The sequence below is a fragment of the Chrysoperla carnea genome, chromosome 4 (assembly GCF_905475395.1).
Source record: "Chrysoperla carnea chromosome 4, inChrCarn1.1, whole genome shotgun sequence".
In the NCBI taxonomy this organism is placed as follows: domain Eukaryota; kingdom Metazoa; phylum Arthropoda; class Insecta; order Neuroptera; family Chrysopidae; genus Chrysoperla; species Chrysoperla carnea.
In genome coordinates, this window is record NC_058340.1 from 51118128 (window position 1) to 51144523 (window position 26396).

General features: G+C 28.7%; 1 protein-coding gene across 5 annotated transcripts; it reads left to right on the forward strand.

Moving 5' to 3' along the window:
* Window positions 1-22: 22 nt before the first annotated feature.
* On the forward strand, window positions 23-25865 carry LOC123299108 (protein lifeguard 1-like). 5 transcript variants are annotated; one of them, XM_044881339.1, is made up of 7 exons: window positions 23-176; window positions 3691-3743; window positions 5103-5342; window positions 11757-11795; window positions 17601-17808; window positions 18357-18516; window positions 19015-19589. In XM_044881339.1, the coding sequence occupies exons 2-7, from the start codon at window positions 3710-3712 to the stop codon at window positions 19372-19374; spliced, it is 1041 nt and encodes a 346-aa protein (XP_044737274.1). In that variant the 5' UTR covers window positions 23-176; window positions 3691-3709; the 3' UTR covers window positions 19375-19589. The 5 variants fall into 5 exon arrangements, with proteins under 5 accessions (XP_044737274.1, XP_044737276.1, XP_044737275.1 ...); XM_044881341.1 differs by lacking the exons at window positions 11757-11795; window positions 17601-17808; window positions 18357-18516; window positions 19015-19589 and adding exons at window positions 24163-24355; window positions 24800-24959; window positions 25273-25865; XM_044881340.1 differs by lacking the exon at window positions 11757-11795 and having other exon boundaries at window positions 19015-19588.
* The last annotated feature ends 531 nt before the right edge of the window (window positions 25866-26396 follow it).

The window sequence follows — 26396 nt, forward strand, 5'->3', positions numbered from 1 at the left end:
CATTGCTGTCATTTCTAAAATTACAGAAACGTATGCTGAGTGTTTTAACAATTTGAGAACACACTTCGCAGAAAATTCCAGGCATAATAAACCGAGTTCTGTGCGAATATTCTGTAAATTTTGAAGTTTTGATTATTATTGTTTGATTGTTTTGTGATTGATTACTAGTCAATAAAGTAAGTAGAATTAATATTGATTTGAAAATTTCTTTTTTTTTTGCTAATTTATGCGTATTTACGATTTATGACAGTGACACATGAAACGAAAGACGTTCCATTAAAATTACTTTTTATAAATTGTTTCGTTTTTATTTACATGCATATAATTTATTTATATAGAAATTTTAGAATATTTTACAATTTCCAAAGTATTTATAAATTGATTCTGATAAGATATTATGCTTTTTTTTTTTGAAGTTTGTGAACTAGTTAATAAAAGTTATTATTAGTAACCCATTCACCATTGCATTCTTGGGATTTCCCTCAAACTCCATACTATTTATATAGGTTATTTTCACTTATTGTGAAATCAATTTTCCTTGTATTGAAATGAAAAGTAATCTTATTTTCTCTGCATAATTTTTTTTGCGTTATGCATTTAATCTTTATTTACGTAATCATATTTGTTAGAATATTTTAATTGATTATTTTTAAATTCTAAATTTACCTCTGTTTTGATTATTAATTAATTAATTATTGTTGTTTTAAAATGCTTAATGAATTTTATCAGAACTTTCATTTGTTCAGATGGGAGCTTTCAAGCGTCTACTTTAACATTCAGGATTCCATGGCCTAATACAAAATTTTACCTATAATTAACACATTTATTTTTTTACGTTAATTAGAAAATAAGTGCGGATATAGAAAATCTGTTAAAAGAGAATAATATAATTTTTGAGAAAATAATAATTTTACAGTCCATAGTCTTCCTTTTTAGTTTGTTTCGTTGTCTTCTGTTACTGGATCTTACAAAAATTTGGGTCATTATATCAACTAAAGTTATTCCGTTCTTTCGCCTTCTTTACGATTTAAGGTAACATCTCAGAAACTATACGTCAAATGAAACCGATTTTTGCATATTTTGAGTTAACCAAAATTCCTATAGAAAGTAATTTTTATCAAAATTTAAAACAACAACAAAAATTATGTTTTTTTATATCTCTGTATATTATTTCTCAAAAGTGTATGAATTTACTGTCGTTTTGTAGATATTTTTTATTAAAAAAAATATTTTAAAAGTATTTCGTTACTTTTAAAGCATTACAAAATTCTATAGACCTTCGCGAAACGAAAGCCTAGTGTATACTTGGCGTAAACCGAGTGCCCACATAGGGGTACGAAAATTTCGCACGGGTCAACTCCAAAATAAAAAAAAATTGGGTTCGTTTAGGGCTTGGGTGGGTAAACTTTTTATTTCGATGGAAATATTACACAAAAGAGAATTCGTTCAAATAAAAAAAAAAACTTTTAATGATAAATCATACACAATGTGTTTAATTGAAGTTTAATGTTCAGGCTCTCATAATTACAAACCATTTAATATTTCAACACATTTTTTAGATAATTAGTAATATTTTTAACTTGAAATCGGACTGTTATCAATTGTTTAATAAATCATAATGAAATTGTTTTATGGCTTGATAAACAAGAATGTTTTTCATTGGAAAAAAGGACCCCGCACTAATATTATAGAAACATAATCTCGGCCAAATTTGCTTATATTGCAGAATTTAAAATTTTGCAGATGTCGGCATCCTGATAAAAATAAAGAATTTAAGCAAATAAAAAAACTTATGAGATTGTTCTTATTTAATATTTCCTGTTGAAATGCTATTTTTATCTTTTCATGTTTTTGAATAAAATCAAATATTTACATAACAAGGTTGGAAGAGGGGCCTTAGTGTCGAATTCGAAACTATGAAAGGGTAAGATAGTATAGCAGTATAGAGGGTCACTATTTTAAAAAAATATTCAAAAGATCATAGTTTCCTCAGTTTAAGAGATATAATTAATTAAAATTACGCAAAATTGCATGGAACCTTATTAGTGCCTCTGATCAATAACGCTGGAACTAGGTGATTGTAAAAAATTAGTAAAGTTGATCTGAAAAAAAAATTTTTTTTTGTTCAATTGATGGAACTAAGTTGTACCTACACTGAAAAATTGTAAATTGCAAAACGCTTAAAGAATTATAAATGATTTACCGTATAGTTTTGATTTACTCGAACTTTTATTATCACAATTTCGTTTCTGCTTCTGTTGTTAATAGGAAATATTAAAACGCATCGTGTGCATAATAAATTTGAATTGTAAAAAATTCCTTAGATTATATATAAATCGTTTGTGAATATTATCATAATTAAATGTCATCAAATTTATTCATGATCAAACGAATATATGAATTAAAATTACGTTGCTTTTTGTAAAAAATGGGAAATTTTGAGGTTATGTTTATGAATTTAAACAGTCCTTGAATTTGACAGTTAAATTTTAGTCAACTGAATTTCTAAAAATGTTTTTACGATTTTTAATTACTGTTAATACGTATTAAATTTGATCAATAAAATATTAAATTGTGTTATTTTTTAAAAAATTATTGTAAATTTTTTTGTATCTTTGGATGTAGAAAAAAATTCAAAAATTTTCACGTCTCGATACTGCTATACTATCTTAAATCAATTCTTAGATAAATTTTTAACCCTTTTGCTCAATTTGAGGGAGCTTTGTAGTTGCTTAAAGCCGTAAAAACTGCGGTAATCGGAAATTTTTTTTGCATTAAAATTGTCAATAATGTAAATTATTTTATAAATATGGGGAGGGGGTAGAAATATCTACATAAATCATACTCATAACCAGTGGCGGATTTAAGTGATAGCAAAGTAGTAGTTGTCCATTAGGCCCTCGAAATAGGACACAATAAGGGGACCCAAAATAGATATACGAAGACTAAAACAAGGGTGGAAAAAGGTAAAATTTGTATAAGAAGGCGCCACAAGGGTGCACGAAGTTCATTAAGAAAGACTAAAAACAAAAAAAGATGGAAAAGATAAATTTATATGAAAGGGCACAACAAGGGAGGGAATAAGGTGATTAACAAAGACTAAAAAAAACGGCCCTATTTATAGATTTTCCTCACTGGGCCTTTTTCTTAAATCTGCCACTGCTAATAACCCAAACACGCCTACGGACACTAAAGTATACAAGTATCAATTTTATCAACCCGAGTAATGATGCAAAGACCAATAACAACATCAGAAAGTACATCCTATCTTAGGATGATTATTACATGCTATCAATTACTTAGTACTGCAAAATTACATTAAAATAGTAAATAATTTTTATATTACACGTGGGCGAATTTACATCTTATAATGCAGATTTTTATCTAAATAAGCAAAATACTCAAAATTGCTTCTGTGGGTTTGACCTAAAAAATTTACGCTCGTTATATTTTAATGCAGTAGTAGGGTAATAGGCAAATAATTAAATAGGTCACGTTATTAGGTTAAAAGTTTAGCAGTTCGTTGATTCGGCATGGAAATCTATTTTTTGTTAAATTGAATATAAAATTTTGATTTTCAAATCTGAATGCATTAATTAAAACAACTTACCCTCTTTTTTCTACGATTTTATTCAATTAATAATTAATTAAAATTATGTGTATTTATGAATTGTTTTTTATTTGTTTCAGTTTTTAAAAAAGTTGAAAAATGTTTAGCGGCGGTCCAGGATATTATCCACAAGGTAATATAAATAAATTTAAAAGCACTAAACATTAACCAATCACTGAATATCTGAGCGGAGTCATTCACAATAGTTGTAAGAAAAGGACACCATGTCACAAAATGTAAAACTTCAACGGCGAGAAAAAAACGAATATTTTAGATATGAGCAGTTACCCGCCCATTTCGCTGGACCTCATTGCCCAATCGAAATAAATGTTGCTTTATTAGGAAACAAAAATTAATTGATTTTAAAATCTAAATCGTCCAGCGAACCGGGCGGGTAATTGCTAATATCTGTATATAATAATAATGGGGTTTAACCTCCGTGCGTCAGACATATACACGTCTATAACATAAAGCACCTATCATCATTTTTATTATTTATTTATTTAAACTACATTCGAATACATACAATTAAATTCATGATGTGGATGGAAAAGGTTATTACGTTTTTATTCAGGCCTTATTAATCGTATTTGATCAGACTGCCGCTGCCTGGATTCGAATTCGCAACGTCACAGTCTAAGTCATGAAGCATATAGGCAGGAGAACGATCGCTATAGAAAATATTGTCCCCGAAATATGGATAAAATAAGTGAGGCGCTGCGATCAATACGTAGTATCAATAAAAGCGGGCTGTTGTGCGCTAATTTCAAATGATATATCAATTTGTACATTATGCTAACAACAACAGCTAATTTCACAGATACTACTTCTTGATGACAGCGCGGCTGGTGGCTTAAAAATGAACTATAAATTCTACAAATTTTTAGGGACAGGTACGCTAATGCTTTAGTAGTTTAGTACATAGCGATCTTTCTCCTGTTCTATAACCTTCATGGTCTAAGTGGTCAAACGGTTAAAGGCGATTGCGCCTTTACGCGATCGACCACTTTGACGGTTTGTAAATATCTTTATAAATTATAGCTTACGTGTTATTCCGTTGTATGAGCTATATTATTTTAATGTTTCATCAAAATCCATTGAGTAGTTTTTATGTCCGCAAAAATTAAACTAAGAGAACATTCACTTTAAGCATAAATTGCAGTGAATTTTATTTTCTAAAAATTGGATTATTCCCAAAGATAAAAACGGTAATTAATGAAACTGTCCATCTTGTTAATGATATTGGGATCCGAAAACTTGCTAAGGACTTTTTTTTAGTTAGAATTCCATTCTTTAAAAAAGCTCTGCTTTCTGAAGTGCTAATAAGATAGTTTTGGACACCTTGTATAAAAATAGTAAAAGGTATATTTTTGCATGAAAAGAACTTGGTGGAGTGATCCGTATGAAAGGGACGATGTGAATAAGTAACAAATAATATGTACACCTAATAAATTTAATGATAAATATTTTTAACTAAATGTCTTTAATGCAGGAGATCCAAATCAACAAGGTTATTATGGACCTCCACCACCAGCTGGTTATCCAGGACAACCTTATCCACCACCTGGTGGCTATCCACCACCAGGAGGAGGATATCCACCAGCAGGAGGATATCCACCAGCGGGTGGATATCCACCAGGACCACCACCTGCGGGTTTTGCACCACCTCCAGAAGGACCAGCATTCGGTTACAATCCACCACCGTCACAACCCTATCCTCCACCAGCTGCAGGTTTGTGCATTTAAAAGTTTTAAAAAATTAAATTAGTATCTAAATATTTCGATGAAAAAAATACTAAATGAAATATTTCACATGAATTTAAAGAATAATTTTTCAAAATTATTCTGAAATCATAACAAAATGTTATATCAACAAAGTAGAGTCAATTTTGAAATCATGATTGAAGTTATACTTCTTTAGACACTTTTTGGAAAAATGAAGTGTGAAGTTAGTTACAATTTTTTAAACCATGAAGCTAGCTTAGGTACAATCGTTTCACTCACTGATAATACAGTTAGAAATTTAGAAGTTATTATACCCCGTATATATGAAATATATCAAGGTATACTAAGTTCAGTCCCAAGTTTGTAAAGCTTAAAAATGTTGATGCTACGTACAAAATTTTGGTATAGGTGTTCATGAAATTACAGTACATCCTTCTGTCCATCTGTCTGTCAACACGATAACTCAAAAACGAAAAACGATATCAAGCTGAAATTTTTATAGCGTGCACAGGACGTAAAAAATCAGGTCGAGTTCGTAAATGAGCAGCATATGTCAGTTGGGTCTTAAACCGTTAGAAATAGAACAAAAGCCAAGTATAAAGAAAGCTCCTTGTAAAAAACTAAACAACTTTTGTTTGAAACATTTTTTCGTAAACGTCACTGTTTACCCGCGAGGGCACAAATTAGGACAAAACTTGGATGTCCATTTTCTCCAAAAGTGTAAAAGTGGTTTCTACTAGTGGCCTTGTGAACCATTCGCATAAAACGAAAAAAATTTACTTTATAAAGTATTTAAAAATACTTTCGAAAATTTTGGAAATTTACGAAAACCAAATAAATCCCGACCGGAAGGTCGCCATAATTGTGTTGATTATCAAGCACTGATATTCAACACTTTCTGTACAGGATATTTCAACAATTAACTCAGTCAATTGTTTGTTTTCACCAAGTTCTATAGTTATAGAAACTGATTTATGGTTTTAATATTCCGTTGCATTAAACCGACAGATTTCTGTATAAAATATGGAAGATATATTCATTTCCGGTAAAATTTTAATCTAAATTCGATTGATTTGTTGTCAAAAATTTATTTCCAGCTAAATATGGCATAAAAAATTCATTTCGTTGGCACCTCCATAAAAATAAGTAAATAATTGTCTCAATATTTGTGAAAATTAAATTCATGTGCAAATATTTGGTTTTGTATAGCTATATGAAATAAAACAATGACAATTTTACTCAAAATTCAATATTTAAAAATCGTTTTATCTGTTAACGATGTTCCAGCATGGTATTTGCAGTTTCTATGTTAAAGCAATGGTACAATTTTTTTTTCGACAGAATTTAACGAAAAATTAAATTTAAGAATTTAATAATGCTTACTATTAATTCCCAAAGTTTCAGAAATTTTGACCGTTTAAAATGGGAAATAATTATGCCAACGTCCCAATTTCGATCAATTTACGTCAAAATTAATATCTCGAAAGTGAAAATTAATTTCTAAATTTTTTTTTTAGAATTGTATTGTATAAACATTTTTTTCTACTTTTTCTTCAATATATAATAATATCATAAAAAATAGTTGGAGAGACCGGACATTTTACATGCTTTAAATGGGACATGACCCTCAAAATCGCGAACTTTGTCTTTAAATATCTCGCGATCTAAACGGTCAAAAATTATGAAATTTTAGGAATTCATAAATAAAGCTATTAAAAACCCGAGAAAAAAAATTCGGCCAAATCTGTCGAAAAGTGATTTCATGCTGGTACTACCTTAAATGAGCGAGTGTTTTTATTTTTAATATTAACAAGTATCAATATGTCTCCGAATCAATGAAACGTATTACTTTTATAGGATACGTTCCTTTGATTGTGAAGTATCTATATTTTTTTAATTCACGATTTCATAAATAAATGATTTTTTTGTACAAATTAGGATACCTATTTAAAAATAAAATAATTGGAATCAAGTAAATCTATATTTAAGTTGACGATTTTCAAGGTTAGATTCGTATTATTATCATTAGTCGAGGTGACGTCAATTGTTTTTTTGTGTATGAATCATTCATCTCGTGTGTTCAATTGTTGGATAATATAATTTATAACAGTGTTTATTATTTTACAACTGTTTGAAAGTTCATGCAATATCATATGATATCGTATGTCAATTGTTTGCATTTTCTTTTATGTTCGATATATCTTGTTAAATCGATTTGTTATTAATGTTGAGCTTGAGAAGTTCATTAACGTCTAATGTTACAGAAAATATTAAATCACTACAACGCGACAGTCCATTTTACTATGATAGATGGCGTATTTTCTATCAGTTGACCATGTCAAAACGAAGCAGGATAGATAAAGAGGCAAACAATAGTTCCATTACAGTTAATAAAACGAGCAAATTAGTTTTTTTTATTATTATTTAATTTTCGTTAAATAGGGAATATTCATGAAATTTAAATCGGACGTGACGTCATAGTATGTGGCTTGTCACACTTGTTGACATACTGTATGGTTTTAATTATTTATATTTTGTATGGTATTACCATGAATATATACTATAATTACTACATACGTCGGTATTACAGCTGTAGTAAATAGTACATTGAACTATCACCAACTGCCATCTCACATATTAATACGTCGCCAACAGAGAGCGCCAAAAGGACTGCGTTTAAACATCTCAAAATTATTATCTATTTTAACTATTTTTTATACTTAATTACAGCATTTTAAAATTTTATTTATTCCCTATTCTGAAAAAAACAGTTTCTTAAAGTAAAGTTAGGTTTTTTATTTTCATTCAATAGGGGGTTGTTTGGATATATTAATTCTGATTTTGCATATTCTCGAAATTAACCCTTTCGCCTCCATCTTGGAAAATAATTTTTTTGCCTTTTGGCCCATATCCTGCGTTCTATTTATTAAAATTTGATGATTATGGTTATTATTATGGATATATGATTATTGTGTGCATTTTATCTTCAAACCCATTTATGTCAAAGTACACACTACGATTGATTTATTTATTTTCGATTCCTTTTATTTTATATTTTATAGTGTATCATTACATATTAAGAAATCGAAAACTTTTATTTGAAACTTTTGTGAAGCTCACTTGTTTTAGAATTATATATTTTTAACATGAAAAACACTCGCTCTTTTAATTATTAATTGCATTTGCAAAACGTTACACAGTTTACAATAGATGGTCGCATAAACCTCATTGGCTGCGTTTTGTCGATACGATTTAGTACATGATGATAGATAATCTATCGGTAACAACCTTCTGAAATTACAGACTTTATTTTATTTATATTTTTTTTTAAAGAAAAAAAAATAAACAATCGATGAGTACTAATTTCTAGAGAACTCTCAAAGTAATCAAACCCATTACGTATCGGCCAAAAGCAACCCTTAATAATGAATTTGCCGTTGTAGTTCCTGTGATCAATTTAAACTGTTAAATGTTTTCTAATGCATTGAATCAACGATCAAAAGACTCTATGAACTAAAACCTTTCATGCACAATTTCTTTTAAGATAAAATTATTTATTTACTTTTTTTAAATAATTTAATAATGTTTAGTTTGCAATAGTTAGCTAGCTTAGTTTTTTTTTTGCTCTCTATGTGTGTGTATGTGAACACGTGCACAACTTTTATATGTAACATTTTCATTAATTAAAAAAAAAAATTGGTGATGGTACGAGTTAAACAAATTCGGATTCCCCTAAAAATTTAAAAATTCAAAAATATTAAGTTTATCCAAGTTAAAATGTTCCGAAACTAAAAAATGGAGATAAATAAATGTATTTCAATAAAATCAAAGTCAGCGATTGCGTAGAAAATGCTTACTGAAAAAGAAATAGATTTGAAAAAAATTGTACTTTTCTAAATAATCACGCAGTCAAAACTATTTAATGGAATGTCCATAGCTTTACTAATCATTTCTTTGGCAAAAAATGGAGCGTTGATATATATAGGTTCGCCACCCCTGCTATAAACTAATCTGATTTATGTCAATAATGTGGGAGACAAGAAGTCTGGTAATAGACAATAAGATACATGAACGGGTGTAGTAACTATTTTGGTCTATAGGCGGCACTGTCTTGGCGATATAAAACAAGTATAATCATTTACCTCCCTGAAAGAAATAAACAAAAAACCATAGAGCATATCATTTTGTCCCACATTCTAATTTTTGAAAAACCGGACGGCTATAAAAAAATACCCATTCAAAAAATATTTGAAGTAAAAATTTTTCCATAAAGAATACCTTACAAAATTGAAGTTTTGTCTAGCCTCTTAATCTCAGCTTGAGAAATATGTAACAAATATCCAGTAACCAATTATAATTAGTGGTTATTGACTTGAGCTAAAATGGAATAAAGTGTACCATTTTTTTTTCAAATATTGATTTTAAAAAGATCTGCCATCATGTTTTCGAAATATTTTTTAAAATATAATCTCACTCAGTGGCATGGCCCAACTCTATATGAACGAATTAGAAAGCAACGCTTAGTTAGAACCTGCAACGCCAGAGATATATCATTTTTACTACATTATCTTGGACAAACCGTCTGATAGTAAATGGAATTAAAAAATAAAATTTAAATCAGATATCAATTAACGTAACTAGTTTCAAAATTAGCTTAGATAAACTTAATATAACTTAATTCTAATATCAAAATTATATTTATAAAATTCGAATCAAAATTTTAAAACTACGGTGATTATTATTTTACAGTTTTATTTTAAACGTTTATTTCGGTTACGTGCAATTATCATCAACTTAACTATCTCTATTTTAAAGTAAATAAAGATTATTTTTATATACAGGTGATTCTTAATTAAATGCAAATTAAAATGTTTAAACACTTATTTTCTAATTTCTATATGGATTAAAATTTTCCGCCCAGAACGGTTTGATCAGTGCTTTATAAAAACTAAAATGCTTACAAATGAAACTACAGAATTCAACCGAGCTTAGAGGCGAGAACGATCAAGGCTTCTTGGTTGAGAATTCTCTCAGACAAATAAGTCCACATTCCGCACTTAAATTTTTGTAGGCATTTACATGTACAAATAAAATGAAACCTTTTAGAATAGAGTAGTGTTTAGAAATATTTCATCATTTCCCAATACTTATATCCTGCAAGTCGGATGGTCCGAATTACCAAATTATAGTTCAATCAGCAATTTACAATCAAAATACTAGCTATTTTTCTAGGGTCCGATCTGATTCATTTTAACTGAGCAATGTTTGGTGCAGATATCTCAGGCTTTCGTGACCCCTCTCTTGCTAGCGATACTGTTGCTTCATTTCTCTTCATGCTAGAATAATCTGGAACTCAAATCAACCTGAGTGTTTTTGTTATCAGGAGGTTCAGTCTATTCAGTATTTCAAACTTAGAATGATGCTCCTCTCATATTTCAAAAATATGAATTTTTAGGACTTTGTGTCTGTTGAGACTACCAGCACAGTTTCAGAAAGCTTCCCCGAAAGCGTTAAGAAAATGTATGGTAATCGAAACTAGTTAATTTGAATTTTTTTTGCATTTGATGAAGAAAATACAATGCCACCCTGTATACCGGTTGTTTCATAAATATACCGACAAATTCTAGAGGTTTTAGGGGACATCAAAACAAACATTTCTAGACCGAAATGTCGGAATCAAAATGCTCCGTTTTTGAGATATAAGGTGATAAATTAAAAAAAAATTATATGATAGTAATTAAATTATTCTTTTGAGATTCCTTACACAAAACTAACAAGAGAAGATTATATAATAAACATATGGTTAAAGACTTTTTCGAGATATTTAAGTATAAAGTTTCGAAACAAAAATGTTAGTTTTATTATCGTAAAACTCTAAAAAATAATGTTTACATGATTTTTTAAATTATTTATTTATTATTATTATGTTTTTGTTTTAAAACAAAATCATCCTGTTACTTCAGAAAACGGAAGGTTTTGATACCTACATGTTTGGGCTAAAAATGTTTGATGATCCTTACAATATCTAGAAATTCGTTGACATATTTATTAAACACCCTATATAAATAAATTACTTTGAAATGGGTTGATATTTTTCTTTATCTTTTTTACTCGTCGTTGATGATAAGTTAAACCTGGGTGTATTTTTAATAAAATTCCCGTAGATACGAATATTATTTTTGATTTGCCGGTAAAAATAATTATTGATTTATTGATAAATTCAAAAAATTGTACAGTTTTCATTAAAAAAGAGTGTGACGTCTAAGAAAAAACATTATTATTTTGTGTGTTTGTGTTAAAATTAATCAAAAAATTGCATATTAAAAATAATATGGCAACTACAACATCAACAACAAATGATGGAGCTGATCAAGGTATTTCATTCATTCATTTATTTGTTTATAAGAATTTCTTTTTATAGGAACCACTGAAAAATCATATATAAACAGTGATCAACGGAGTTAAGTATTGACTTAAATATGTTTAGGCATGCTGGCAGCCAGGGTATTTTACACTAACATCAGTTATGGTGGATTGAAAAATAGTTCTGATTTTGAATTTGCTTTATTTACGATCAATCTTCATTTATTAATAACATTGAAATTTATACAAAAATCTCTATTTCAAAATCATTCGAAAAATACAAAAAATTTCTTGAAAATGGTAGCGACACTAGCTATACCCTGTACATATGTAATATATATCAAGGTATATTAAGTTCGCTTAAAAATATTGATCCTGCGAACAAAATTTTGGCATAGGTGTTCATAAAATCACCTAATTAGGCCATTCCTGGTTGTCTGTCTGACAACACGATAACTAAAAACGAAGGTATCAAGCTGAAATTTTTACAGCGTGCCCAGGACGTAAAAAGTGAGGTTGACTTACCGTTCCGGGCGTCAGTTGCCTGTGAAACCCTCTACAACTGCCAACACACGCGGCATTTGACTCTTTATAAATTTTATTAAAAAATTATTTTGAATGGAAATAAAAAAATTTCGAGAGAAGGGTTTCATAATTTCATTCATTAACTTAAAACGGGGTTTTTATAGCCCGGATAAGAAAAAAAATCATACATTATCTTTAAACCTTCTTCTACGAAAAAGTAAAACCAACACAAAAATTTAGAAATCAAATATATTGTATAAACAATTATTTCTTAGAAAATGCGTTACTCAACTTTGTTTATGAAAAAAAAAAAAAATTTTTTTAAAAATCAATAGAATGTAAGTTAATATTTAATTGCTCAAATATTACATTTGAGTGTTATGAATACAGAATGTTCGATTTACATCTAGGCATATAAATATCACGAGTATGACAGAGTACATGCGTTAAGCAATGCATCTAAATAAGAGGTATTATAGGTGTTATATGAAATTGCAAAAGTGACTTGTATCGTGGGTTATCTGTTGTAGTTTATTTATTCAACTAAGAAACTCCTACTCTCCAAGCGTCTTACAACTATCTCAACGCATATCGAAGCTTCAACACATGTATATAATACCTCTCACTTAGATACATTGCTTAACGCATGTATTCTGTCATACTCGTGATATTTATATGCCTAGATGTAAATCGTACATTCTGTATACGTGTATCATTTGAAAACTTCAATAAAATAAACCAACATCTGAATCAGAACTGTTCTTCAATGCAACAATTAAAAACATCAGTGACTAACATAAACAATATAAATGCTAATTATTTTACGCTTATTATAATTCAAATTACGCTTATTAATCATTTTAAATAAACGCACAATAGCCAGCACCATCTATCTATTATACTATAAAATAAATGATTATTACTATTTGATAATGCATCGATTTTAAAGAAAACTATTATCATCATTATAACTAATGAGTGTATTTGTATAGAACGTATTTTTAGAATGGGTTGGAAGGGGAGGGGGCTGTGTTAGGTTAGTTCGTTTTTTAGACTATTTATAACGGACTTGAATTTAAAATATTGAATATATTGGAACTTATCAATAAGCCTCGGCTGATTATATTACAACAATATACAGAATGTTCGACTTACTTCTAGGCACATAAATATCACGAGTATGACTGAATACTTGCATCAAGCAATGCATCTAAGTGAGAGGTATTATATACATTTGTTGAAGTTTCGATATGCGTTGAGATTGTTGTAAGACGATTAGAGAGTAGGAGTTTCTTAGTTGAATATATGAACTACAACAGATAAGCCACGATACAAGTCACTTTTGCAATTTCATATAACACCTATAATACCTGTTACTTAGATGCATTGCTTAACGCATGTACTCCGTCATACTCGTGATGTTTATATGCCTAGATGTAAATCGAACATTCTGTATATCACTTTCTCTTAATATTAGTATAGATAAAATTTACTTTTACTGGCAAAAGCAAAGGTCTGTATCGATATGTCTGATGTATTCAAGTTTAATTTTCCGAAGACAGTTTCAAAATAACTGTAATATGAATCACATATCAATCCTATTTATCGTACTTTAGATAAAAGGAATATAAAAAACATATTTAATGATATGTAATCAATCCATATTGAATTAGTCACTAAATATTTACGTATGTGTGTTTCTACGCGAACAAAAATATTGTTTGAAAAAAATTAATATTACCGAGTGTTTAATAAACAAATTTTATATTTTGCTCAAATAACTTGATAATTAGAGGAAGTTTTCATTAGTTTAATAATGTGTAAGTTGGTTTTATTTTGTTTATTACGTTAATAGTCGTGTTTGTATATACAGTGCAACCTAGTTAAGTAAGCCCTGGATATGTGGGAAACCATTACTAATTTTCCTGCCGCATTTTATTAAAATACCTATCTTATTGATATTTTAGCAAATAAACTTGTTAGCCACTCTGTATAAGCAGGCCAGGTTGCGGCAGGTTTGTTTACAAATATTTGAATGTCTTTCACACCAATGTGGCTATTTAGGAAACTAGCCAATACAACCTGGTTTGTTTGGGAAACTAAGCAGCACCTCTTTAAGTAATAAAAAAAAACCCTGGTAAAGTTCTCTGATATCCAGGTTCTACTGTATTATGTATTAAATAAGTTAAAAGCAACAATATTTCTCGAACGATTTAAACACTTCCCAATTAACAGTTGAGAATTCATCGAATAAAAAATAATCGTAAAAAAAACGAAAAAAGAAAAGAAATTTTCAAACTCTGCGAAATCTTTTCCGAGAAATCTAAAGGTTTTAGTTATCTGGCAATCAAAGTAAATATTTTTGAAAGTATTTTTACCTTATCAAAAGTAATAACTTTATTTTATCTAAATGTATAAAACTTATTAATGGAAATTTTTATATATTAAATGTATATAAAGGAAGGTGCATAAATAGATATACAGTTGGTATAAAATTAATTTAATCAAAAACAGGGCTATCTTCAGATAGTTAACAAATCGAAAGAAATGAGACTTGTTAAAAAGAAACTGCTTATAAAAAAACTACACCGTTATTGTGTAAGATTAGTCTAAGAGAGTGGAATGGGTATCGTTAATTACATCTTATTTTATAAAAAGTCTAGGAATGCGTAAACACTTTCTAAACAAGTAAAGCTTACAAAATTTAAAAACCCCCGAGAAATTTTCCTGGTACGGAATCCTAAACTCACACTTGAAACGTATCTAAGAACACTCTCCATTAAATTACCTTTTTCCTTAGAGCTTTGTCCAAACTGAACCGATTTTGAGGATCATCGATTGTTTTTTTGTTCTGGGCACGGAACTCTAAACTCGTACTTGAAACATAGCTAAGAACACTCCCCATTAAATTTTCTTTCAAACAAAACAAAAAAATCCAAACCAGTTCATATGTTTAGGTACTGCGATGTCACAGACAGACACACAGACACATATAGCAGTCAAACTTATAACACCCCTTGTTTTTGGTTCGGGGACATATTCTATACTAATATTATGAAAAGATAAAATTTTTTATGTAGGAGACAGTCAATTGAGTTTAGTTACTGTGCCTGTATAGTCTGGGTAAAACATACTGTCTCGGCAATTTCAAATTGTTACTTCATACTTCTTTCGCATAAACAAAATTCGAGATAAAATCATTGAAACTATGGCCAATATAAGTCAATTTGGCTGAAACTGATTTCAACACTTTTTTTTATGAGGGGTGACTGACAGCTAACGAATAATTTTAAAAACAGACTGTATATTAATAATTTTAATTAGCATAAAAACTTGATAATTTGAAAAAATTAATATAAAACAAGTTATACTGTTACATAACATATTTACGTGGTACATTCCTCTCTCTCATTGAATGGCTTATTTAAATAATTTCATTGAATGTTGCAATCTAAATTTTTTTAGCGTCTCTCCAATAGTTATTAGTGTAGCTTTATTTTTTACAAAATTATATTTATAATAAAATTTAATATATACTTAACAAAAAATAGGGGATCAGGTGAGATAGGTATGAAAAAATGAAAACATTTTCATCTGAAATTGTTGGTATAAATAAAATCGTCATTAAAATTAGGGGACCTCTAGAATTACTAAGTTTTCCGGACAGTTTCAGATGAAAAAATTTTTTTCTTTTTTTCATAATTTTTAGAACGTAATTTTGTAGTCGTTGGGGTTTTAGTTTTTTGAACTTTTTTTTTATTTAAATATTTTGGGGTTGTCTGATTGTTCTGGCCATATTGAATTTTTATTACTACCATGTCTTTAGTAACACTCGCAAGATCAAGACTAATCGATTGGCGTAAGAATCATCAAAATCGGTGTACGACAATTACCTCCTTAAGGATGTACGATCGCCAGGGCAATTTTGGATAAAAGGCTTGATTTTTTTTTTTTATATGAAGTTGGACTAAGTCAAAATAAATGACTTCAAAATTAGACTTTTTAAATTAAAGCTAAAACCTTTATAAATAAATTATATATAAATTATTGGAGACAAAAAAACCCGTTTGTGCCCGACTAATTAAGGATGTATGGGCACGGTAGTGAGGACACTCATTAAAAAAAAAATATATTTTCAATTTTGATGGTGAATTATGTTATAACTTTACAATATAAGACGAAAAGTAAGAATAACATTTTTCGATATTTGGAGTAATTTTCAAAATTAATCATCAAAGTTGAAAATAAGGTTCAAATAGTTTCAACCACAAGTCTAAATTTGCTTTGGCGCTCTTACTACCTTAAATATACAAATTGTTGGAGATGAAAATTTTATTACATTGTACTGATTAACGGTTTTTAAACGAGTGATATATCGAATTGAAATTTTTTTAAAGGTATTGTTAATTGTGCTAAAATAAAGTTCTAATAATCTAAATAATTCTCAAATAAATCATTTCGATCACTAATAAATAACAAAAAAAGCATTTGTGTTCTACTAATTTTTAGACTAATACAGTGAACTGCATCATGCAATGAAAAATATACTTCTACATAAAAAATGGAGTATTTAAACAAATCTCGATTTAATGAATTTAAAATGCTCTCAGAAAAAAATAATTTACTGTAAAATCGGTGGGTACAAATTGCTCAGAGACCATCTTAACTACAATTTAACGATATCTTCTCTCGCCTTGAATAACAGGTTCTACTGTATACTATAATTTATTTCGGATTGCGTTAAAAAAGACAAAGAAAACAATATCAACCCTTAAAAGTGCAATGCAGTCAAAATTTATGATTTAACTTTTAAAACTATAAAACGGGGTCATTTTATAATCTAGAAAAGTCTATTGATTCTAGAAAAATCTACAAACAATTTTCTAGAATGTTTATATACGTTATCTATTAAGGATATTTTTGTCTTGAAGTTATTCTAATTAAAAGGAAGGTGTTTCGATGCAATTAATTAACCTGTTAGCTTAAGAGTTTACTCATATTAATATTTTTTTAAATACCCTTGGAATTTAATGCTTGTTACACTTTTGATATGACTAATACCCATAAAACTAGTAATACCCGGCATGATAAACATAAACTTGAAAACATTAAACAAAGAGGGATATAACATACATACTTATCTTTATTTATCATACATACTATATAATTCTTTCTTTTTCTATTGTTTTCTATGTTGTTCTATCGGTTTGGTTATGTGCGTTTCTGTTATTAATTGTAAATTGTCAGTGGTGAAAACAGCTTGTTGTGTCTTTTGACATTCTTATATTAATTGAATTAAAAATATAATTAAAATCTATACACAATTTTAATAAATAAAATTTACTGTATAAAAACAATAGAAAATTTATATTTTTAGCAATGTATGGTGGAACATCTTCATATGATGGCGCGGATGCGGAAGGCATGAAAAATTTTGATTTTGATGATAAAACAATTCGTGCTGGATTTATACGAAAAGTTTATTCGATATTATCGTTACAATTGTTAATCAGTGTTGGATTTATTGCGTTTATGTTATACCATGCACCCACAAGAACTTTTGTGCAAAATAATCCATTTTTATTGTAAGTATTTTTGTTTTTAGTTAATTACTTCAACAATAAAGCTTGTAATAAAAGCGATGTAGGCCCCCGCGATGTAAATTAGTTCTTGAAAAATTAATTTGATATCAATTAAATTTGCTTAATTGTTCAATAGATTAGAAGAGTGGGGACATAGTTTTTCTGTGACACTAGATTGTGCAATCTGTATTTTCAAGCTTACTATCATGTATAAAAAATTAAAATGTTATGTAACATAATTCCACGCAAATTTTTTTATTAGCATGACGTATAAAGTAAGCGATATTAAAAAAATATTTGTTGAATTGAACCGCGATGATGACCTTTGTGTTGGTGTATTTTATATGAAAATGGGATCCAAAACTAATACTTAAGAATTTATAAAATACGAAAACCCATAATTTTTTTGTCTCCCATTCTTTATGCATGGCGACTATGACGCTATGATTTTAATTTAAAAACCTTTCGAGTAACAATATAAGCTCAATTTTTGCCATTATGGCGCTGTGATTTTAGAACTTAATATACAACTAAAAAAAATTTTTTTTCAGGATTATTGCTATCATTGCATTGATTATAACCATAATCGCTTTGGCATGTTGTGGCGAAGTACGTCGCAAGGCCCCAGCAAATTTCATATTGCTGGGAGTGTTTACTGTAGCCGAATCGTTTATGCTGGGTGTAACATGTTCTTTATACAATAGTGAAGCGGTAAGTTTTATTTTTCCATAATAAATTTTAAACCAAAAGACTCTTAAAAATCTTATTCAATTCGAGAATTGTTCATTCATAGAGTTGTATTTCAATATATATATATTTCAATGTATACGTTAAGTTCACAGTTTTTAGATAGGAGCATAACTAAAATGACCCTAAAAAGGAGAATGAAAAGGGACGAAAAGTTTTTTTCTTTATGATATCAAAACAAACCCTTCGACAGCCTCCTTAACCTAACCTTAGGAATGCCTTAACCGGCGGATATGATTCTTGCTGAAAATCGACGCCTTTCATGTCGCAGCAGACAATTCTCAATCAGATGTACCATTAAATATTAATATTATTAATAAAATTGAAATTCTTCATAGATTCCAAATTATAAAATCAAAATTGAAGTTTATTTTGTTCTTTGGGCTACTAAGTTTGTAGGATTTGTAGGTATTTTAGGTATTTTAAATTCATAGTTAAAGAATGGTTTTTTTTTTTTTGTAGGTGTTGATGGCAGTTGGTCTAACAGCTGTAATATGTATTGCATTGACATTATTTGCATTCCAAACAAAATGGGACTTCACTGTAATGGGCGGTGGATTGTTTGTTGCTGTGATTGTACTTATGATTGTTGGTATTATTGCAATGTTCTTACCTAAAAACAGTGTGATACATTTAATATATGCTGGATGTGGCGCAATCCTCTTCTCATTGTATCTTATTTACGATACACAATTAATGATGGGCGGAAAACATAAGTATTCAATATCACCAGAAGAATATATCTTTGGAGCATTAAATCTCTACATGGACATCATTAATATTTTCTTATTCATTTTGCAAATAATTGGTAATCGAGATTAAAGTAACACCACCAATCAAGAATGCATCACTTTTCATCAATTGGCGCTTTTGTTTATTTATTCGAACCTATTGTTATTCGCATAGGTTAATAAAATATAATTTAGATCGAATAAACAAAAACGTCTGAATATTATCATAGTGTTTCAATTTAAATGTGTCATTTTTGTGATAATATAATCTCTTTAAATTGCTTACACACGATTTTCTTGTAAATAATTTTCATTGTAAAATTAATTGAAATTCATTTTTTTTAAGTAACTCGTTAAGTATTATATACGAAATGTTATTTTTTTTTTTAAACAAGCTGTTATTTATGTGTAAAATATAAATATAATTTTTGTATAAAGTATAAAAAGAAAATAATTTTTGCAGAAAAATTCATGTAGAAATGTTTTGACGATCAAGCATATCATTTTCATACTTCGCATACATGCTGGGATTCCACAAATCTCAGATAATTTTAAATTTTATTGTAAGTTAAATTTCTTTCACTAGCTGTAGGTCCAAGAAGATTAAAATACATGTTGCTTGGGTAGACTTACGTGTATTAAGATCAGTTGTGCGCGACCATAGCCGAAGAGAAAAGACAATTTCAAAGTTACGTGAAGAGAAATACTTATACATCATCTGACATGTTGATTTTGCGGAACTACATGTTCATTTTTGGTTTTAAATTTTATTATAACAAAATACTATTTATAGTAAAAAGAAACCAGAAAAACAAAAATAATATAATTAATGTATGCGTTATTTTTTTCGGATAAATCCAATCAGCATGAGCATACTCAGAATTTTTTTTCTAAATCAAAATTTTTCGGTTCAAAATTATATAGATTCAATAATACTTAAGCATATTTGTATAATTTAGCAGCTAAATACGAAATAATCGGCAGGCAAAGTCCAGGAGAAGGTGTTTGAAAAATTGAGATTTTAGAGAGGACAGTTGCTCATCTCTGCCTCGCGATATGTCCATGTCGAAAGGGCTAATTTAGATTTAACATTGATTGGTTTAATACTGATAAATTTAAGATCGAGCCACATTTCCTGAACTGTGAATGAAATCTCTAACATTGAAGTGTACAAATTTCCCACCTATAAATTGTTCATAACGAATAAATAATTTTTTTAATTAATTAAATTTTATGGTTGATAAAAATTTCTTTATAAAAATATTTTCTCTACAGAAAAATTATATTGCACGTTAGCTGAACTTGAATGAGTAAAAAATCTGAAACTTTCAACATCGGAAACTTAAGATATCGATTTTGGGCTAAATTTATGATTAGAATTATCAGCTGGATATCCAAGATCTATAATCTTTAAATAAATGGTTTAATCTTGCTAAAATTTTCCTGCAACGAATTAACGTGTGTAAGCATTAAATTAAGTAAAAGAATATACAATTTAAATAAATTAATAAAGCAATTCGATTTAATTATACAGTTAGGTTGCATGAATTTACAAAAAAGGTAATTTTCTAGTTTAATACTTTCACTCAATGATGGTAAAAAGAAGGGCTTCTAAGGAAACGAAAACGAGTTTCTAAGAAAAAAGTAACTTTTGTCGGATCAACTGAACCTCACTTAGAATGAGTAAGCACAGATTGGCCTTCTTTTTTGTTTAGTTCGAATTAGAACATTTCCTCGAAATCCGTATAAAATATCCACTACTCAATGAATTATGATTCAATTGATGTCGGTAGTTTTAACAGTTATAATCCTCTCATCTTTTCCTTGTTGAAGGGAAGTTTTAAACTGAAAACTAACCAATAAAAAATCGTACTAATTAATTATGATGAACATAATAATTATATTTAATTAAGTTACATATTTTGTCATCGTAGGCGTAGCAATGCTCAATATTCATTTGATCACTACTAATTATTTAAAAAAAATATATATCGTTTTGAAAAATAGTTATTTTTGCTGCAAACTCTCGAAAATAATTCCAAGTTATGCCTATGATTGTTTCAATGTATTATTATTCACATTTTTTCCAATCCATCCATCACAACTTACTTAAAATCTACTTATAAGTATTGAATTTACTATAGGCGCTATCATTTTTCAGCATTTTTAATCAAATATTTAACGTTTGGTAACTGTTCAGTTTCCGATCGTACGATTAAAATTTCTGAAAAAGATTATCGCTAATAAAATTTTTTTGTTTTGATTTTAATTGAAATTTTTTAATATTTTTTTTTACTAAATATTAATAATCGTGATTAGGATCAAATTAATATAGCAATAGATGTAATCAATAATTACATTTAGATGGGATTCTCAGATTCGTTTTTTAGAAAGGCGACTGTATTATTTTTCATCGGGAACTAATTTTGAAAATAGTTCAACATGTATAACGGGAACGTTATATATGTTGAACTACTGTGGTCTCACAGACCACAGTCAAAGTTTAAAGCAAAATTATTTACCAAATATAAGGCTGGCGCCGTAACTTATCCCCTCAACAGTCTTTTCGTCACTAAATTCGAAGCTACTGAGCACCTCAGACGCGGTCAGTGGGGGGGGGGGGTGAACGCGAAATTTTAAATCGCGATCTGACAGACCGCGCGTCCATAGTTAAAGGTTAAATGGGTTATAAAAAATGAATAATGAGAATTTGGCGGTAGAACGAATAAGCATTCGTTAGTGTCTAATTAATTCATTAATAGTATTATTATCTAATTTATCCTGATCACGATTAAGCTCGATTCATCTTCTATGTTTGAAACTATATCGATCCGATTCGGTTGAAGTATAATTTGATTATGATTATAATATCAATCATAATTATAACCATAAGCAATCATTGAAATTTAGACGATTACACGTAATGTAAACGATAATATTGTCTATATTTGAGGGAAAGTTGGTCCGGTTAGAACCTACAGCATAGAAAGATTTTGGTTAGATCGAGCTTTAAGCACAACGTATTAATTAATAAATACATTTTTCAATACCATTGAGGAATAAATATTGGCTTGTTAATATAAAGGAGGATTACGCTTACTTGAAATTTGAAATTACTATATAAATATAACTGATATACAATATACAATGAATTTAATAAATTTTACAAAAAAGCAGACCATACACGAAAAGACTGTTTTTTAAAATTTATATTAGTCGAGAAAGAAAAAGAAATTGGTACATATTGTTGTGATTATAATGTAAGAGTTTCTAGTATGGTCAGTTTATTGGTACAATAATTTAAAACAAAAAAATAAACATTTATTAAAAATAAAAAATTAATAAAAATTATACAGAGGTTTATAAAGGTATTAGAGTTTAGAATTTAATAATGAATTTAGTGATATAAGAAGACTTTCACACTTTCCTTTAGAGTTTAGAAAATGAAATGTATTTTTTATGTTATATTTTAAGCTTTAATTATTATCGTAGAGATAAATATTTAAACTTGTTTACCTTGTTTATGTATGTTTAAACTGTGTAATTATGTTTTTAATAATAAAAATATTGGTAAAGTTCATTGTTTATTCATTTTATTTCATTGTTTAATAAAGAATATGCGTATATTGTATAAGTAGCCCTAATAATGAATAAATTGTAATAGAAATCATTTTAACACTTTTTTTTTTGAAATCACACTCTGTTGACCGAATAAAATAAACGTTTTAACAGAAATTTGAGCCACGAGACTGAATTTATCTAATAAAAATACGTATTTGGTGAATTTCGGTCAACAGTAAAAAATTCTTAGAATCATCGAAAATATAATATGTAAAGGCTTTTGACCTAAATTTTCGATCGAAATCACAAAATAATATTCATTTTCGTCAAAAATATAAAATCGTGTTGCTTTTTTATGCGTTAAATAAAAAAATGTCTGTGCCCGTCCTACTTTTTGGGCGTAAATCGAGAAAAACTATAGTTCGTACGATTATGATTTTGTTGAGTACACAAAAATCTATTGACACGTCCATTACTGGATCAAATTCACATATGTTTACAGAAATTGAAATATGATTGAATCCTGGGATCTGTAAGAATTACATAACGTTAGCGCTAAGTGGTAAGCATGTGCATGTCTATATACCAGTTTTCTGATTATAATCATGCTACTTCTATTTCGCCATAGTTTTTTTAGACGAAGAACATATGAGGACGTGAAACTCGAGTGGATGGGAAGCAAGAAAAAGGCGCCTGTCTGACAAGATCCAGTCCTCAGTCGTTGCGTACTTTGTACTGCGCATCAGGTCATCTTTTGTTTTTAAGAAATTGGAAGTGATTAGACAGCCTGATGTGCAGTACAAAGACCGATGACTGGACCCCACCCAGATAGGGCCGTAAATTTAACCACGGGAGCTTATAGCTCGACATAAGACTTTCACGTCCTTATATAAATTTCTTCTTAGTTAGTTCTTGGTAAATACCTTAATAAAGTAACTCTCGTTCACTACCGACTGCGTGATATCTGCGCATATTTTTAATCATTATAACGTCGACATATGATAATGTGATTTTAAAATTTTACAGTACAGAGAATATTTGTTGTAATCCCAAAATACGTTGGAATTTTAATAAAAATTTTAATTTAAAACTTTAGACTAGGAAATACTAATTAATGACATTAAAAAACATACAATAACTATGTTAAAAATCTATCTTAAAATAATAATGCCTTTTTTTCGCTAATAGGGAAAGTTTGGAATTTACTTGGGGTAATTTCTAGAGCTTTTACTATTAATTTACCCATGAAATATGAATAATAGTTACGCTGATAATTAAATATTAAAATAATTAATGTGTTTTATCTTTTGTTTTTTAGGAATGCCAGGAGGCAATGATTTTCCAACAGACATTAAAGGATTTGATTTTTCTGAAAAATCAATTCGTCGTGCATTTGTTCAAAAAGTTTATTCTATATTGATGGTACAATTATTGGTTAGCGTGGGTTTTATTGCATTAGCTACCTATCATGCACCAACTAAAAATTTTATTCGTGCTAGTCCAGGTTTAATGTGAGTATACCTTTATAATTATTTGGGCTAAGTGTTCCCTGCTTACGATCCAAATTTGTTATGAATACGAATGTACGAATAGAGAAATGGTATTTTACTCTATAGAGAAAAAAGTCTATAAATATATTATTGAGATAGGTTTGGAAAGAAGCAGTCAAAAAAAACCACAAAATTCAATTAAAAGTTTTCCAGTTGTTTAAGCTGTTTTTTAACACCATGAGATAGTAGTCGCCATGTTATTACGTCAAATGGCTGTGTATACAAAAAAGTTTAAATTATAAACAATTATCTTAAAAATTACCAGCGCATTTTTTAGTGTTTTATTAGTATTATAGAATCTAATTGAGACACTTGCAAAAATAGGTGTAATGCAATATGGATAATTTTTTTCCATATTTTTTATAAAATGCCTAATTTACTAATTAAACTTAATTTTTTTTTCAGGATTGTAGCATTGATTGTTATGATAGTGACTATTTTAGCTATTTCATGTTGTGATGATTTACGTCGCAGATCCCCAACCAATTTTATCTTCCTAGGAATATTTACGATAGCAGAAACATTTTTACTCGGTGTCACTGCTTCAAGATACCAAGCGGAAGAGGTAAAATTAATTTATATTTTTTTAGATTTAAATTCAGTTACTAAATTTATGATGCATATATTTTGCAAAAATTAAGCCCTGTAATAATAATAATACAAAAGTTGTGTATTCCAAATGCGTCTCTGGCACCTAGACCAAGGAGTCCTCTGTGCTCTCCTTGCGAAGCTATAAGATTCGGTCAAGGCCAGACGCCATACAGATAGTCCACAGGTTCTACGCCCTGTTTGCTCCCTGTATTGTTGTATCCAAGGTTTCGGACCAAAACATTACCCTGTAAGTACCAAAATCTAATCCAGGTAATATTTGATTTCAGGTGATGTTGGCTGTAGGAATAACCGCTGTGGTATGTTTCTCATTAACATTATTCGCATTTCAAACAAAATGGGATTTCACTATAATGGGTGGTGTGTTATTGGTTGCTGTTGTCATTTTATTCCTATTTGGTATTATTGCTATGTTTGTACACACAAAAACAATAACACTTATATACGCATCACTTGGTGCATTAATATTCTCATTTTATCTACTATATGATACACAGATGATGATGGGTGGCGAACACAAATATTCCATTTCCCCTGAAGAATATGTATTTGCAGCATTAGCACTCTATTTGGATATTATTAATATTTTCTTATACATTTTACAAATTATTGGTGCTACACGTGATTAAATCAATCGAATTTGTATCATCCTTTGATACACATAGTCCGTCTCGAATATGTATTGTGTTTTATAATAAACTATTATCTTTAAAACAAGGTTTTCATCTAAATTTTTATATTTGTATAGCTTCAACGTAATGAACAACCTACTAAAATTGATATTATTGTGATTTTCTTTTTATAATTCTCTGTATTTCAATGTACCAAATCTGTTAAATAAAAGAGTACTAGCTTTTTTTTGTAAAATAATACTAATTAATTTTGAGAATTATTAAAAAAAAAAATTATATTTCTATATTTAAGAAATCTCACTGGTTTGTTCATGTTTTGATTTTCCACAGTGAAGTAGTTAAAATAATAGTGAAATTTTATTTGTAATGCGAATTAAGCTTTGCTACACATTAAAATTTGCATAATAATAAAATCTTTTTGAATAGAATTAGGAAGAGCAGGTATTTATTTTTTATATTTATTTACTTAAAAAATGAATCTCTAATTTTTTTTTTATTAATTCATTTGAAGGATGATTATAAAACATTTAAATACCAATCGTGTCTTTAAGCCACGAAATGCAATCTTGCAAGTTGCATGCAAACTTGATTCTCAAGAAAATTATTCGCTTTAAACGATCTTTTGTTATTAGATTTCCCTTAGTATGGATAATACAACCGCATAAGTATGCAACTTGCATTAACAATAAAAACCAGTTTGTTAGAAACTTATCTACTTATAAAAATGAAATTCATTTTTCGAATATACCATTAAATTTTTT

What these genes read in the sequence shown, in the direction of transcription:
- LOC123299108 (XM_044881339.1), top strand. Translation starts at nt 3,710, where the DNA reads ATGTTTAGCGGCGGTCCAGGATATTATCCACAAG. An exon ending in TCCAGGATATTATCCACAAG is followed by an intron (nt 3,744 to 5,102) that starts GTAATATAAATA and finishes TCTTTAATGCAG; the next exon opens with GAGATCCAAATCAACAAGGT. An exon ending in TATAAACAGTGATCAACGGA is followed by an intron (nt 11,796 to 17,600) that starts GTTAAGTATTGA and finishes TTATATTTTTAG; the next exon opens with CAATGTATGGTGGAACATCT.